This window comes from Orcinus orca, chromosome 8, assembly GCF_937001465.1.
Source record: "Orcinus orca chromosome 8, mOrcOrc1.1, whole genome shotgun sequence".
In the NCBI taxonomy this organism is placed as follows: Eukaryota; Metazoa; Chordata; class Mammalia; order Artiodactyla; family Delphinidae; genus Orcinus; species Orcinus orca.
Window position 1 is genome coordinate 49,734,319 of NC_064566.1, and position 18,229 is coordinate 49,752,547.

General features: G+C 40.7%; 1 protein-coding gene across 5 annotated transcripts in view; it reads left to right on the forward strand.

Annotated features, from left to right (window-relative positions):
- The window catches only part of RNF121 (ring finger protein 121), an 81,141-nt gene that overhangs the window by 15,701 nt on the left and 47,211 nt on the right, over positions 1-18,229 (forward strand). For 4 of the 5 annotated variants that reach the window (XM_004279739.4, XM_049713887.1, XM_049713888.1 and 1 more), the window contains exon 2: positions 17,140-17,177. In XM_004279739.4, coding sequence (XP_004279787.1) covers positions 17,140-17,177 — 38 coding nt within the window. Of the gene's footprint in view, positions 1-15,769; positions 15,847-17,139; positions 17,178-18,229 lie in introns of all 5 variants that reach the window. The other variant, XM_033405592.2, reaches the window with a different exon arrangement.

The following is an 18,229-nucleotide window of genomic DNA, read 5'->3' on the forward strand; positions in this document are numbered from 1 at the left end:
TGGCTGTACAACTCTCTAAATATATGAACAGTCATTGAACTGTCCACCTGATATGGAGGTCTGAAAAGTGAGGTAGTTCCACTTTAATTTATTGGCCTGGAATTCTTGCCAGGGCTAAGGAGTTGGAGAAAAATGTGAGTGAGAGGGGAATACAGAGCCACAAATAGGGGTAGCCTGTGAAACTTTGGACTTCATTTGTAATCCTAATCACTCAGCACACCATAGTATCTGTCCCCCCCGAGATAGAGGCAGCCAGCCTGGTGGTTTTGCTGTACCAGGTTCAGGAACTAACTAATCTCTCCTTTCTCTGGGCTTACACAGCATTTTGTTTATACATCAGTGGTTATCCTTATCATATTATGTTTAATCTGTCTCACCCCTACCCCCTGGACTGTGACTACCTCAAGGGCAAAGGTTGGGCTTATTCATCTCTAATGTTTTGTGAAAGAGTGAAGTCTCTAGCTGCATGATTGATCATTCTGTAACTTGACAGGATCAGCTGAGACCTTTGAAGTTCCCGGTTGCCCTGGTAGATGGGGTTCCAGAGTTTAGGGCCCTTTGCAGTTAGAAGGTACTTGAAGCCAGGGCAAGAGGTCATCCCCCAAGTGATGGATATTCCTGATGCATGCTTATGGTAGTCACTTGGTAAATTTTCATTGATTTAATTTGGTAGCATCCTGTTAAATCACACCTCACTACACTAAAGGCATTTTGCTTTCACTTCTGTGGTAACTAAGGTAACTGTGGCAGTTTGGAAAGCCAAAGTATTATAGCTGACTCCAAAGCTTTGGAGTTAGACAGATTTGACAGATTTGGTATGAATTATTATAGCATTTTAGCTTTAAGGGACCTTGAAAGTAACTTAAGCCAATTTCCTCATTTTATATATGGGGAAACAGGCATAGAGAGAAGTGCCCTGTTCATTGACATATAGCAAGTAAATAGCTATGCCAGATCAGGACCTACAACTCTTTTTCTTGTCACTGAGAAAGGTGGTTGTTGCCCTGAAGCCATTTCTTGGGGTGAAAAGTGGGAATGAGGTAAAACCCAAGGAAATAAGACATACTACATGGGCTAGTTTCAGCAAGTTCTCCTGTTATTGGAAGGCTTTCTGGGGAAACCAAACCAGAGTGTCTACATGTAGCCACATAATGGCCTCCTTTTTCATTCTTTCTTCTCTTACCCTGCTTTCTTTTTCTTCATAACACTGCTACCAGAAATTATTTCATATATATAAATATATGCTTATTTGTATATTTATTGTCTGTCTTCTTCATTATATGGTAAGTTTTATAAGGGAAGAGACTTTGTTTTATGCCTGTCTTGTAATTGAATGAACAGATATTTATGGGCTGTCAAGGTGCCAGGCACATGCTTCCTATGACTTTGGTGTTTGTAGGTCATGACATGTCTGTTTCTTTGTTTGCATTTGATCATGAATGTATCTAAACCTTCCTTGAACACAGAATACACATTATTGGCAAATGATTGCCCAATAACTGTATAGTGCTCATAGGAGTAGAGTGAGGTTACCTTTTCTGTGTGGATTTAGGCAGTGTGAGATTTAATGTGAACCTAAACCTCATGCCGCTTGATCAGGCCGGGTAGAGAACAGAATCTCAGAAGCAGCAGAGCTATGTGATTTGGCAGCTGGGGAGAGAATTCTTGGTGCATAGCTGTGGGGAGACAGCAGGACTCAGGGCTGACTTATCCAATAGGCACAGTACCCAGGGGCCCATAAAGATGTCTTAACTTCTTTCAATCAGAAGAAAAAATGAATATAATTCATCTTGGATTATATTATATCAATACAGTCATAAAATATATTTTAAAATATTTTTCTAATAGAGAAAGGGTTCCACAAAGGCAAAAGTACCTAGGGCCCATGAAAGTCATAATGTGGCACTAGCAGGACCTTGTGACTAGTCATTGGCTTGGCCATTTGTGGCCCTAAGCCCTGACTCTGATTTCTCCCTTAAGGTCTGTGATCCTCTCCCCATCACTCCTATCCCTATGCCCCATAACGGTGATCTTCATTCAGTGAGTCATTTTTCTCCTTTATATCTCATTTGTGCCTTCTGTAAAATGGAAACAATTGTGTTCCTTCTGCTGAGTAAATTCATGCTTTTAAAACAACCTAATTATTTTATTTTTAAATCTGTCTTCTCAAGGGCAGGAAAAAAAGTCTGGTTCATCTTTGTATCTCCATGCCTAGCCCAGAACCTACACATTTAGAACAGAAGTACCTTAAATGAGAGTAAATGAATAAATGTATCAAACCTCACAGATAGCTTCAGAGGCTTTCTTTAGGCTTTATCTTTCTCTATGGTATGATTTACGTATGTTCTTTATGGTATTGGATATATGGTATTATATATCTCCAGCTACCTTTTTAGTCTTTCTGAGGTTCTGTCAGCAAAATTTATAGAGCTATGTGGACACTTAAGAAAATGATGTGGAAAACAAGAGTGTTGCACCATCTTAGAGAGTTAAGAGCCGATGTGATCAATCAGGTACACATGGGGAATGAATAGTCTTTTCAACAAATGATGCTGAAACAACTAGATAGCCACAGCTAGTAGGACTCCTGCCTCACACCATATACAAACATTGACTCAAAACAGACCAATGACCTAAATGTAATAACTAAAACTATAAAACTCTTAGAAGAAAACAGTTATAAATCACTACCAAATTAGGTAACGATTTCTTAGATATGACACCAAAAACACAAGCAATAAAAGAAAAAGTAAATTGGGTGTCATCACAATGAAAAACTTTTGTATTGCAAAGGATACCACCAAGAAAGTAAAAAGGCAACCCACAGAATGGGAGAAAATTCTTGCAAGTCATATATCAGATAAAGGATTTTGTATCCAGAATATATAAAAAACTTTTACAACTCAACAATAAAAATATAAATAATTTTTAAAATGGGCAAAAGAGGGCTTCCCTGGTGGCGCAGTGGTTGAGAGTCTGCCTGCCGATGCAGGGGACACGGGTTCGTGCCCGGGTTCGGGAAGATCCCACATGCCGCGGAGTGGCTGGGCCCGTGAGCCATGGCCGCTGAGCCTGCGCGTCCGGAGCCTGTGCTCCGCAACGGGAGAGGCCACAACAGTGAGAGGCCCGTGTACCGCAAAAAAAAAAAAAAAAAAAAATGGGCAAAAGAGTTCCAATAGGCATGTAAGAAGCTTGGAAATCACCATTCTGTCCTAAGAACAAGTAAAAAGCTGAACAAACTGAAAAATCAACAATTCTTAGATTTTTAAGAGAAGTAAGGTCATAGGGCAAAGGCAAATTGCTGCCCCCCAAATTGGAGAGACGAACAGGTGAATACAGAGAATCACAACTTACAGAAGCAGAAACCTCTTTGGGAACCAGTGCTGGAGAAGGGAAACCTGGATTGTAATTGATGAATTGCTGGAGGCTCAGTATGGACAACTCAGAGTTAAAAAACTCCAGGGGGACTCAGTCATTGAGGGCCCCCCACAATGACTTCTTGGATATCTATCAGGTTCTTACACTGAGTATTGAGAAAAACCCATTTGTGCTTTGGGGAGGGGTGGGGGAAAGGAGCCATTTAAAAATACTACAGAGCATTCTGTTCTTCTTAAGGTCTGCCATCAGGGGAAACTTTAACCAAAGCCTAACCTGTTGGGGTTTTTTTGTTGTTGTTGTTGTTGTTGTTTGCGGTACGCGGGCCTCTCACTGTTATGGCCTCTCCAGTTGCGGAGCACAGGCTCCGGACGCGCAGGCTCAGCGGCCATGGCTCATGGGCCCAGCTGCTCTGCGGCATGTGGGATCTTCCCGGACCGGGGCACGAACCCGTGTCCCCTGCATCGGCAGGCGGACTCTCAACCACTGTGCCACCAGGGAAGCCCCTGTTGGGGTTTTATCAGAGCCTAACTGACCCAGGGAAAAGGAAATACCCATCTCTAGTCAGCCCTAGCCTTTCATCTTGGAGAAGGGAAATACCCAATTCCAGTCTACTCACACCATCATGTCCCACCTAAGAGGGGTGGGTGAGGCACTGAGAAGCACTTGTGAAGTTCACATTCCAGAGGCACAGACTCCCTAAAAGACTGAAACCCAATCATAGGACTATAGAATGCTTCCCCTCCCTCAACATGCCACCACATTACTAAAGGTCTATTTATAGCAGTTCCTTTTACCTGGTATATCATGCCCAGCTATCAAGAAAAAATTACAAGATATACTAAAAAGCAAAATACACACTTTGAAGAGACATACCAGGTATCAGAATTAGACCCATCTATGGCAGGGATCTTGGAATTATTAGACAGGGAATTTAAAATAAGTATGATTTACCGTGCTAAGGCTCGAATGGATAAAGTAGATGACATGCAAGAACAACTGGGCATTGTAAGCAGAGAGATGGAAATTCTAAGAAAGAACCAAAAAGAAATGTTTAGAGATCAAAAACACTGTAACAGAAATGAAGAATGCCTTTAATGGGCTTATCAGTAGACTAGACATGGCTGAGGAAAGAATCTCTGAGCTTGAGGATATTTGAGTAGAAACCTATAAAAGTAAAAAGAAAAACGACTAGAAAAAGCAAAATAACCAAGAACTGTGGGACAACTACAAAAGTAATGTATGCTGCTGTGATCTGAATATTTGTGTTCCCCCCAAATTCATATGTTAAACTCCTAATCCTCAAGGTGATGGTATTAGGAGGTGGGGCCTTTGGGAGGTGATTAGGTCATGAGGGCAGAGCCCTCATAATTGGGATTTGTGCACTTATAAAAGAGGCCCCACAGAGTTTCCTAGCCCCTTGCACCATGTGAGGACATAACAAAAAGTCAGCTGTCTGTGAACCAGGAAGCCCTCACCAGACACAGAATCTGCTTGTGCTGTGATCCTGGACTTTCCACACTCCAGAAATGTGAGAAGTAAATGTTTGTTGTTTATAAGCCACCCGGTCAATGGTATTTTATTATAGCAGCCTGAACAGACTAAGACAGATGCATCATGAGAATACCAGAAGGAGAAGAAGGAGAGAAACAGAATATTTGAAACAATAATGACTGAGAATTTTCCCAAATTAATGTCAGACACCAAACCACTGATCCAGGAAGTTCAGAGAACACTAAGGATAAATGCCAGAACCCCCCAATAGATCTAGGCATATCATTTTTCAAATGATAGAAAATCAAAGACAAAAAATCCTGAAAGAAGCCAGAGGAGACAACACCTTAACCTACAGAGGAGCAAAGATAAGAATTAACCCCCAGTTTATCCTCAGAAACCATGCAAGCAGGAAGAGAGTAGAATGAAATGTTTACAGTGTTGAAAAAAACAAAAACCCCACCAGCCTAGAATTCAGTATCCCATGAAATTAGCCTTCAAAAGAGGAGAAATAAAGACAGACAAAAATAGAGCAAATTTATTGCCAGTAGGCCTGCCTTGCAAGAAATGTTAAAAGAAGTTCTTTAGAGAGAGGAAAATAATGGAAGTCAGAGCCTCAGATCTACATAAAGAAAGGAAGAGCATTGGAGAGGGAATAAGTGAAGGTAGAATAAAAACATTTATTTTACTAATTCTTTTTTTAATGAGCGATTTTAAGTTTTATTCTATCTTAAATGTCATTTTCCATATGTTCATAGCTACTATATAGAAATACAATTTTTGTGTGTATGTTTATATTGTATTCTGCCACCTCGTTGAACTCTCTTATAAATTCTAGCCCTTTTTTTTTTTTTGGTAGATTCTTTGGGATATTCTATGTAGGCCATGATGTCATCTGCAAATAAGGGGCAGTTTTATTTCTTTCCAATCTGTACCTTTTATTGCCTTATTTTGCTGGCTAGAAACTTCAGTATTATGTTGAATAGTAGTGGTGAGGGTGGACATCCTGACATTTCGGATCTTAGGGGGAAAGCATTCAATCTTTCACCATTAAATATAATGTAAGCTATAGGATATTTGTAGATGCTCTTTTATTTTATATATTGTTTTTTTTTTTTTTTTTTGCTGCACCACACAGCTTATAGGATTTTAATTTCTCGACCAGGGATCGAACCTGGGCCCTTGGCAGTGAGAGCATGGAGTTTTAACCACTGGACCACCAGGGAATTCCCTGTTTTATATATTGTTGATTGATCTAACGGAATAGTTTTTTCAAAGTAATAATACCAACACTACATTTGACTATGTATGTGTGTGTGTATTTATGGATAAGTGAAATGAATGACAGCAATGATACAACAAGCGTTGAGAGGGAAGAATTAGGATTATTTTGTTGTTATAAGGTACTCAAACTATCTGTAAGGTGGTATAGTATTATTTGAAAGTGGGTTTTACTCTAGAGCAACCACTAAAAGAAGTAAAAATAAAAGTATAGGGAATTCCCTGGTAGTCCAGTGCGCTTTCACTGCCGAGGGCCTGGGTTTGATCCCTGGTCAGGGAACCAAGATCCCACAAGCTGCACAGTGAGGCCAAAAAATATTAATAATAATAAATTTTTAAAAAAAGTATAACTGATAAGCTAAGAAAGGAAAGAGAATGTAATCATATAATATTCTCAGTTAAAACTATAAAAGGCAGAAAAAGATTGGAAGACAAAAATAGAAACAAAGAATAAGGGCAACAAATAGAAAACAGTAACAAATATAGTAGATGCTAATCCAACTATATTAATAATCACTTTGAACGTTAATGGTCTAAATACATCAGTTAAAAAACAGAGATTGTCAGAGTGGATAAAAAATACAAGACCCAACTCTATATCTAAAAGAACCCCATTTTAAATAAAAGGACACATATAGATTAAAAGTAAAGGAATGGGGAAAGATATATCAGGCTGACAATCAAAAGAAAGCAGGAGTAGCTATATTAATTTCAGGTAGAGCAGACTTCAGAACACAGAAAGTTATCAGGGATCAAGAGGAGCATTACAGGGCTTCCCTGGTGGCGCAGTGGTTAAGAATCCCCCTGCCAGTGCAGGGGACACGGGTTCAGAGTAACCAAGCCCATGTGCCACAACTACTGAAGTCCGCATGCCTAGAGCCTGTGCTCCACAACAAGAGAAGCCACTGCAATGAGAAGCCTGTGCATAGCACTGAAGAGTAGCCCCCACTCGCCACAACTAGAGAAAGCCTGCACGCAGCAACGAAGACCCAACGCAGCCAAAAATAAATAAGTTAATTAATTAATTAATTTAAAAAAAGAGGGGCATTACATAATGATAAAGAAGTCAGTTCTCCAAGAAGACATAACGATGTCTTAATGTGTGTGTACCTAACAATAGGGTGTGAAAATACAGAAGGCAAAAAATGATAGTATTGCAAGGAGAAATAGATGAATCCACTGTTACAGTTGGAGAATTCAACACTCCTGTGTCAGAAAGGGGCAGATCTAGCAAGCAGAAAATTCATGAAGGCAGGGCTGAACTCAATGACACCATTAATTAACTGAATATAATGGGTATTTATAGACTACTTCATCCAGCAACAGCAGAATAGACAATCGTCTCAAGTTCTCATGGAGCATTCACCAGGATAGACCACATTGTGGACCATAAAATATACCTTAGGGCTTCCCTGGTGACGCAGTGGTTTAGAGTCAACCTGCCGATGCAGGGGACATGGGTTCGTGCCCCAGTCTGGGAAGATCCCAGATTCCGCGGAGCGGCTGGGCCCGTGAGCCATGGCCGCTGAGCCTGCGCGTCGGAGCCTGTGCTCCGCAATGGGAGAGGCCACGATGGTGAGAGGCCGGTGTACCCCCCGCCAAAAAAATATATATATATACCTTAACAAATTTAAAAGAATAAAAATCATATATTTTCTGCTCTCAGTGCACAATGGAATTAAATCAGAAATCAGTAACAGGAAGATAGCTGGAAAATCCACAAATACTTGGGAGATTAAACACCATACTGCTTAAATAACACATGGATCAAAAAAGAAATCTCGAGAAATTTAAATATGTTTGAACTAAATGAATATGAAAACAAAACATATCAAAATTTGTGGATACAGCAAAAGTAGAGCTTAGAGGGAAATGTGTAGCACTGAATGCACATATTAGAAAAAAAGGAAAGATATAAAATCAGTCATCCAAACTTCCACCTTTGGAAACTAGAAAAAGAGCAAATTAAATCCAAGATAAGCAGAAGAAAAGAAATAATAAAAATTAGAGCAGAAATCAATGAAATTGAAAACAGGAAATCTAGAAAAAATCAACAAAATCAAAAGTTGGTTCTTTGAAAAGATTAATAAAGTTGTTAAACCTGTAGCCAGGCTAACTAAGGAAAAAAAGAGAGAGGATACAAATTCCTAACATCAGAAATGAAAGAGGGGATATCACTACAGAGCCAATGGACACTAAAGGGATAATAAAGGAATACTATGAGCAACTCTGTGACCACAAATTTGATAACCTAGATGAAATGGACCAATTCCTTCAAAGACGCAATCGGTCAAAACTCACACAAGAAGACAGACAATCAGAATTGGCCTATATCTATTAAAGAAATTCATTGAATAATTAATAACCTTCCAAAGCAGAAAGTACCAGGCCCAGATGGGTTCACTGGTGAATTCTACCAAACATTTAAGGAAGAAATTATACCAATTCTCTACAATCTCTTTCAGAAGATAGAAGCAGAGTGAATACTTCCTAACTCATTCTATGAAGTCAGCATTACCCTAATACCAAAACCAGACAAAGATATTATAAGACAACTATAGACCAATGTCTCTCATGAACATAGATGTAAAAATCATTAATAAAACATTAACAGATTGAAACCAGCAGTGTATAAAAAGGATCATACACCATGACCAGGTGGAATTTATCCTAGGTATGCAAACCTGGTTCAATATTTGAAAAATTAATGTAATCTATCACATCAACAGGTTAAAGAAGAAAAATTACATGAACATATCTATATATGCAGAAAAATTATTTGACAAAATCCAGCACCCATTCAAGATAAAAATTTCTCATTAAACTAGGAATATAGGGGAACTTCCTCAACTTGATAAAGAATATCTACCCAAAACTTACAGCTAACATACTTACCTGGTGAGAAGCATGAAGTTTTCCACTAAGATCAGGAACAAGGGAAGGTTGTTCCCTCTGACCACTGCTTTTCAACATCATACTGGAAGTCCTAGCTAACACAATAAGGCAAGAAAAGGAAATAAAATGAATATAGATTTGAAAGGAAGAAATAAAACCATCTTTGTTCACAGATGAAATGGTCATCTATAGAAAGGATCAACCAAAAACCTCCTAGTACTAATAAACTATTATAGTAGGGTTGCAGGATACGCAGTTAATATACAAAAGTTAACTGCTTTCCTGTATACCAAGAATGAACAAATGGAATTTACAATTAAAAGCACAATACCAGGGACTTCCCTGGTGGTCCAGTCATTCGAGTTCACCTTCTAATGCAGCGGGTGTGGGTTCGATCCCTGGTCGGGGAGCTGAGATCCTACGTGACTCAGCCAAAAAAACCAAAACATAAAACAGAAGCAGTATTGCAACAAATTCAGTAAAGACTTTAAAAATGGTCCATATCAAAAAAAAATTTTTTAAGAAACCCCACAATACCATGTACTTTAGCACCAATAAAAATAACATATGTAGATATAAATATAGAAAAATATGTACAAGATCTATGAGGAAAACTGTAAAACCGATGAAAGATATCAAAGAAGAACTAAATGGAGAGATATTCCATGTCCGTGTAAAGGAAGACTCAATGTTGTCAAGATGTCAGTTCTTCCCAACTTGATCTATAGATTCATTGCAATCCCAGTCAAAATCCCAGCAAGGTATTTTATAGATATCAATAGACTGATTCTGAAGTTTATATGGAGAAGCAAAATACCTAGAATAGCCAATACAGTACTGAAGAAGAACAAAATTGGAGGACTACTTACCCAACTTCAAAACTTACTATAAAGTTACAGTAATCAAGACACTGTGGTACTGGTCAAAGAACAGACAAATAGATCAGTGGAACAGAATGGAGAGCTCAGAGATAGACCTATGTAAATTTATCAATTGATCTTTGACAAAGGGGTAAAGGCAATACAATGGAGCAAAGAGAGTCTGTCAACAAATGGTGCTAGAGCAATCAGACATCCACAAGTAAAAAAAAAAAAAAAAAAGGTTCTAGACACAGGCTTTATACCCCTCACAAAAGGTAACTTAAAATGGACCACAAACCTCAATGAGATCACAAAGCAAAACTGTAAAACTCTTAGAAGATAACATAGGAGAAAATCTAGGTGACCTTGGGTTTGGCAATGACTTTTTAGATACAACATCAAAGGCATGATCCCTGAAAGAAAGAATTGATAAGCTAGACTTAATTAAAATTAAAAATTTATGCTCTGCAAAAGAAACTGTCAGGAGAATGAAAGCACAAGCCACAAACCGGAAGAATGTATTTGCAAAAGACCTATCAGATAAAGGATTGTTATCCAAAATATACAAAGAACTCTTTAAACGCAGTAATAAGAAAACAACGTGGGGCTTCCCTGTTGGCGCAGTGGTTTAGAGTCTGCCTGTCGATGCCGGGGACGCGGGTTGTGCCCCGGTCCGGAAGGATCCCGCATGCCGCGGAGCGGCTTGGCCCGTGAGCCATGGCCGCTGGGCCTGCGCGTCTGGAGCCTGTGCTCCGCAGTGGGAGAGGCCACAACAGTGAGAGGCCAAGGTACTAAAAAAAAAAAAAGAAAGAAAACCTGATTAAAAGTGGGCTAGAGGGACTTGCCTGGTGGCGCAATGGTTAAGAATCCATGTGCCAGTGCAGGGGACATGGGTTCGATCCCTGGTCTGGGAAGATCTCACATGCCGTGGAGGAACTAAGGCGGTGCACCACAGCTACTGAGCCTGTCCTCTAGAGCCCAAGAGCCACAACTACTGAAGCTTGCACACCTAGAGCCCGTGGTCCACAACAAGAGAAGCCACTGCAGTGAGAAGCCCACACACTGCAATGAAGAGTAGCCCCTGCTCACCGCAACTAGAGAAAGCCCGCACGCAGCAACGAAGACCCAACCCAGCCATAAATAAATAAATAAATAAATGGGGAAAAAAAGTGGGCTAGAGACCTTAACATATAGCCCACCAAAGAAGATATATAGATGGCATATAAGTATATGGAAAGATGCCCCACAGGCATCTTCAGGGAAATTCAAATTAAAATGAGATACCACTACACACCTATTAGAATGATTGAAATCTGAGACACTGACAATACCAAATGCTAGCAAGGATGTGGAGCAACAAGAACTCTCATTCATTGCTGGTGGGAATGCAAAATAATACAGCCACTTTGGAAGATAGTTTGGTGGCTTCTTGCAAAACTAAACATACTGTTACCGAATCCAGCAATTGTGCTCCTTAATATTTCCCCAGAGGAGCTCTTATGTCCACACAGAAACCTGCACACAGATGTTTATAGCAGCTTTATTCATAATTGTCAAAATTTGGAAGCCACCAAGATGCCTTTCAGTAGGTGAATGGATACATAAACTGTGGTACATCCAGAGAATGGAATATTATTCAGTACTAAAAAGAAGTGAGCTATCAAGCCATAAAAAGAGATGGAGGAATGTTAAATGCATATTACTAAGTGAAAGAAGCCAATGTGAAAAGGCTACATACTATATGATTTCAACTATATGACATTCTGGAAGAGGCAATACTGTGGAGACAGTAAAAAGATCAGTGGTTGCTAGAGATTGGGGGGATGGAGAGATGAATAAGCAGGGCACAGAGAATTCTTAAGTCAGTGAAACTACGCTGTATGATACTCTAATGATGGATATGTGTCCATGAGGACATTATATGTTTGTCCAAATCCACAGAATGTACATCAATAGTGAACTCTCAGGTAAACTATGGACTTTGGGTGATGGTATGTCAATGTAGGTTCTTCAGTTAGAACAAAGGTACCGCTCTGATGGGGATGTAGGTAATGAGGGAGGCTATGCATATTTGGGAGCAGGGTGCGTATGGGAAATCTCTGTGCTTTCCACTCAATTTTGTTGTGAATCTAAAACTGCTGTAAAAAAAAAAAAGTTATTTTTTAAAAGTGGACAAGGGACAAAGGATCTGAATAAACTTTTCTCCAAAGAAGATATGTGCATGGCTAATAAGCATATGAAAAGGTGTTCAACATCATTATACATCAGGGAAATTCAAAATCATATTGATCTGCCATTTCACACCCATTGGGATGCTTTTTACCAAAAAGACAATAAGTGTTGTTGAAGATGTGGAGAAATTGGAACTCTCATACACTGCTGGTGGGAATGTAAAATGGTGCAGCTGCTGTGGAAAACAGTTTGGCAGTTCCTCAAAAGGTTAAGCATAGAGTTACATGTGACCAGACAGTTCCACTACTAGATACATGCTCAAGAAAAATGAAAGCATGTCTACATGAAAACTTGTAAATGAATGTTCGTAACAGCATTATTTGTAATAGCTCAAAACTATAAACAACCCAAATGTCCATCAACTGATGGATGGACAAAGAAAATGTCGTATATCCATACAATACAATATTATTTGGTAATAGAAAGGAATGAATTACAGTACCTGCTGCAACACTGAAAACATGCTAAGTGAAAGAAGCCATTCACAAAAAACCACATATTGTATGATCTCGTTTATATGAAATGTCAAGAATAGGCAAATCTATAGATAGAGATCAAAAGTAAATTGGTGGTTCCTTGGGCTGGGGGGAGATTGGAGAGTGATGGCTGACTGGTATGTGGTTTCTTTTTGGGGTGGTAAAAATGTTCTAAATTTAAATAGTGGTGATGGTGGCACAACTCAATATACTAAAAGCACTGAATAGTACATTTTAAATGGATGAATTTTACGGTATGTGAATTAGATCTCAGTAATGCTGTTGTTAAAAACAACTCAGGTGTATAGAGGTATATGACTGTAGGACAAAGTGTGGATGTGAGTGCTGGGATGCAATAGCAATTTTTTTTATGATAATCCTTTTATTTTTTTAACTTTTAATTTTATATTGGAGTATAGTTGATTACCAGTGTTGTATTTCAGGTGTACAGCAAAGTGATTGTAATAGCAATGCTTTTATATGCATATGAATTACCTAGGTATCTTATTAAATGCAGATTCTGATTCAGGAGGTCTGGGATGGATTCTCTTCCGCAGAGCACAGGCTCCGGACGCGCAGGCTCAGCGGCCATGGCCCACGGGCCCAGCCGCTCCGCGGCATGCGGGATCCTCCCGGACCGGGGCACGAACCCGTGTCCCCTGCATCGGCAGGCGGACTCTCAACCACTGCGCCACCAGGGAAGCCCTGGGATGGATTCTGAAGCATCTATTTCTTAAGCTCTCAGGGTGCTAATGCTTCTGGGCTGTGGATCATGCTCATCAAGGCAGTAAAGGATTTTTTTTTTTTTTTTTCCAGTGAATGGGGTCAGTCTAAAGAGCCTTTCAGGATCCAGGAGGATTTGTCTAGCATTTTGCATGAAGGCAGAATGTGGTTTGGTGGAAGAGAGGGGCTGAAGGGACAAAGTAACCAGCCTGTGTAAAGACTCAGAGACCACCGAGTATCAGTATTTGTGGGGGATAGGAGGTCTGTTTGTGGTATTATACTGGTGGACCTTGAGTCTTTCGCACCTGAGAAAATATCAGTCAACCGCAGATCATTTTCCATTTTTGTAAAGTTTTCTCTTGCCCTCTGCCTGACATTTTTGGTCTAACTTCTTTCAAATCTGGACCTAGGTAGATTGACATGACTAGAGACCTTGCGACATCCTAGGAGGGGAGTGATTTGTTGGCAAAAAGACATTCTGTGTATGGGTCTTAGGAGTGGGAAATGGGCCCATCAATCAGTAATCTTGCCCTGAGAACCTACCTAATTAGCTACCTGAGCTCTGGACAGGTCAAGTTTAGACTGACTTACTTCTTGGCCCCAGGTGAATAAACTCATTAATGAGGGAGCAAATAAAGATGTATTTCCAGATGGTACAGGTTAATTATAGGTATAGCTTATAGCTTTCCTTGTTTTTCCACCTGAGCTAGAAGACTGATTTGGATGTAATTTTTAAAATCTTTTCATTCAGCATGCAAATATTAAAGCCAAATCATGTCTTTACTCAGCATTACTCCACTCTGGTGCTCGTACTACTCCACGAAGTGCTAAATGGTCCTCTAAGCACCAAGTCTAGTCTCAGCCTTAGTGCTTGCCCTTCTCAGCTGTTCCCTGAGCTCTGAAAGCATTACTGCCCTGTGCTTCACCAACATTCAGTTCCCTGGCCTCTCTGAGTACTTTTTAAAGTACACTCACTCTCCTAGGAAGAAAGGCAATGAAATCACTTGGTCACTTGGAATATAATTACCCTCACAGCCCCACAGTGAAGTCAGAAGACTTATTCTCTATTTTCCAGCGGGAGAAACAAAGGCACAGACAGTAGCATGCTTGACCACTATCTCATGGAGAGGTGTCCCCATGCCTGGTCCGGTTCTCTGAATCTTCCTTGTTTTCTCTTCAATGGACTTACCTTGCTTCTTTGAACATGTAGTTGTTGTTGTTTTGTTTTGTTTTGACGTGTAGTTTTTTAAACATGATTTTCTGGGTGCCTCCAGAAAATGAATACTTCTTTCTCAGATGCTTATTAGGTATTTTTCAAGTGTTGTTTACACTCCCATTTAAGCATCTCCAGGTGGGGTGCTGGTGTGTCAGCATACTTACTTATTACCCTGTTGGAGGGAATTCTGTTCAATTTCACAAGTACTCAGTGAGTGCTTAATATACACTCAGCTCTGCTATTCTACTTGAAAGACGAAAAAGCAGTGTATTCTCCTCGGCTCTGTGGGATCTTCTAGGATGGGAGCAAGATAGACATAAGCAGGACTTGGACTAGGGTGAAGCAAACAAGGCGCTGGGCGCAAACTTGAAGGAGGCACTCACTCTCAAGGTCATGCAAGTGCAGTGTCAGTACCTGAAAATGTGTGCCTTCTTAAATTTTGAGCTCTAGGTCCCTTGCTTGCACCACCCTGGTCCTGGCCCTGGCCCTGGATTTAAGAAGCAGTTAGGTCACTTGGAAAGCATGTCTAAGATAACATAAGATCGTGGTCCTTGGGCTTCCCTGGTGGCGCAGTGGTTGGGAGTCTGCCTGCCGATGCAGGGGACATGGGTTCGTGCTCCGGTCTGGGAGAATCCCGCATGCCGCGGAGCGGCTGGGCCCGTGGGCCATGGCCGCTGAGCCTGCGTGTCTGGAGCCTGTTGCTCCGCAAGGGAGAGGCCGCGACAGTGAGAGGCCCGCATACTGGAAAAAAAAAAAAAAAAAAAAAGATTGTGGTCTTTAATTGTCTGCTCAGGTACCACCCAGCTGGGCCTTTCCATTTCCTGCATCTACTTGTCTCCTCTTGGAGGGGACCTCTGTCCTTCTGGGGGGATGAAGGACTGAGTCAGGTCACATGAATAAATTCTGTGAGGCAGTGTGAAGTAGGACGAGGAGGGTGGTTGACTTCATTACCCTGATTGGCTGGGGGAAGCCTTAGGATATTGTTTCTTCCCTCCCCTCCCCTGCCCTCTGTCTTCCCCTCTCCTTCCCTCTCCTCTCTTTTCCCTCTTCACCCCTCCCCTCTTTTCCTCCTCTACCCTCCTCTTTTCCTTCCCTCCCTCCCTCCTTCTCTCTCTTTCTTTCCCTCCCTCCCTCCCTCCCTCTCTCCCTCCCTCTCTCCCTCCCTTCCTTCCTTCCTTCCCTCCCCTTCCCTTCCTTTCCTTTCCTTCCTTCCTCAGCTGGGACACGTAGAAACCAGAAAGCCCTCTCTAAGCAATGGTGGACATTCCCAGTACCCACACATAAAGGATGCATGGTAAATATGTACTGATTTTACTCAGTAGTAGTATGGAGTTCTGCCCATTTTACTTCAAACATCCCACTTAAGGTACTTTTCTGAAGTTATCAGAGGAACAGTGGGAAACTGGGCCTTGAACTTCGTAAGAATTAAAGGAATATTTGTTGATTGATACCTTTGGTGATTATGAGGGCCTTTCTTCTGTATATCAAGGAGCATTTTCAGCTCAGTTCAGTATAAGAATGTATCGAGTGACTTATGTACTGAGGCTTTGGGTATGCTTCTGTATGGCTACAAGGAAGTAGAAGACTTGAGCTGTGATCTCAAAGAACTTAGTAGTATTCTAGAGCAGTGGTTTTTCAGCTGGGACAATTTTTGTCCCCCAAGGGTCATTTGATAATGCCTGTAGACTTTTTTGGTTTTATCTGTGGAGATGCTGCTGGCATCTAGTGGGTAGAGGCTAGGGATGCTGCTAAACATCCTACAGTGTACAGATCCCCACCCCCCACCCCCACCCCCACCCCCACAAAAAAACAACCCAGAGAATCAACCAGCCCAGAATATCACTAGTGCCAAGGTTTAAGAAATCCTGCTCTAAAAGGATAAGACTAACAAATAGAACTGGAACTTTGAGGTTGGAAGGCCACACTGCTACTTTTTTTTTAACATCTTTATTGGAGTATAATTGCTTTACAATGGTGTGTTAGTTTCTGCTGTATAACAAAGTGAATCAGCTATACATATACATATATCTCCATATCTCCGCCCTCTCGCGTCTCCCTCCCATCCTCCCTATCCCACCCCTCTAGGTGGTCACAAAGCACTGAGCTGTTCTCCCTGTGCTAGGTGGCTGCTTCCCACTAGCTATCTGTTTTACATTTGGTAGTGTGTATATGTCCATGCCACTCTCTCACTTCTTCCCAGCTTACCCTTCCCCCTCCCCGTGTTCCCAAGTCCATTCTCTACGTCTGCGTCTTTATTCCTGTCCTGCCCCTAGGTTCTTCAGAACCATTTTTGTTTGTTTGTTTGTTTTTAGATTCCGTATATATTACACTGCTACTTAATAGCAGAGCAAGGACTTGGACTAGGGTGAAGCAAACAAGGTGCTGGGCGCAAACTTAAGCTTAGTTCACCCTAGTCTAATGGGGCCATTTAGAGTCAAATGGTATTATATGACAGAATATTTTATCTAGCTTCATGTCCCACAAATCATAATTCAAACTTTTAGCTCTAGCAGTGTGTGATCATTGTATGTTGGGCAGGGACAGTTCTAAGACAGTAATGGATTTTTATGGTGGTGTCTTTCTACAGGTTGATATGTCAGACCTCTCTCCAGAGGAGCAATGGAGGTAAGTGTGACAGTGTGGGCCCCTCTTGGTGGGAACTATAGATTAATCCTACTAAAAGAGTTGTATATCTACCCTTTTTGCTTCCTTTTCTGTGGCAGGCAGTGACCTATGACCAGTAGGACAGGTCATTTGAGATCTTTCCCAGTATTTGGGTCACTCTTGGGTAGCTCCCTCGGTCCTTGGGAGTAAATAGATAATTGCACCAAACCACCCATCTGGGTTTTGAATACTAGTTCTGCCATTTCCTAGCAATGTGATCTTGGGCAAGTTACTTAACTTCACACTACCTTAGTTTTCCCAATTTGTAAAATGAGGATCATAACAGTTGTTGTGAAGATCAACATGTATGAAATTCTTAGAACAGTGCCTGGCATGTGGTAAACTTCCAGTAAGTGTTACCTGCTTTAAGGATGATTATCATCATTAACATCATCATGATCCATGAAACAGGGCAGAGAGCGCTGTTTGAGAAAATGCGAGATGTGTCTTCTGATCTCAACTCTGCTACTAACTTGCTTTGTAACCAGAGTGAGTCAACAAATATTTTATTGTCATTATTTCTCATTGGTAGAGGAGTTTCAAAAGTGCTTGCCCCACAAACTTTATAAGGTAACTGACCAGTGAGCTGAAATCAACCAAGTAAAAGTTTAATAGTGAGCAAAAAACACCTCGTTTAGATTAAAACTATTGATTATAAAAAATGTAGAATGGCAAAGATATCAACTCATATGACAGGCCCAGCAAGATTTTAGGTGACTTTAAGCTTAATATGCACCAGTTGTGTACCTAAGCTACCAAAATACTGTACAGTTTGCGAAGATGTTCATTGAAAATATACTATCTGCCTTAAGGGAAGTGACAGTGCTACTGTGTTCTGCTTTGCTGAGTCCACATTGATTTTGTTGTAAACACTGCATATGAAGATCTTTAGCTAGATATGTCTAGAAGAAGGCAATCAGGATTAATGGTCTTCACATTATGTTATATGCATCGTGTATAAAGATCCAGAACTGTTAACCTAAAAGGGCCCAGGAAAATGATGGTAGAAACAG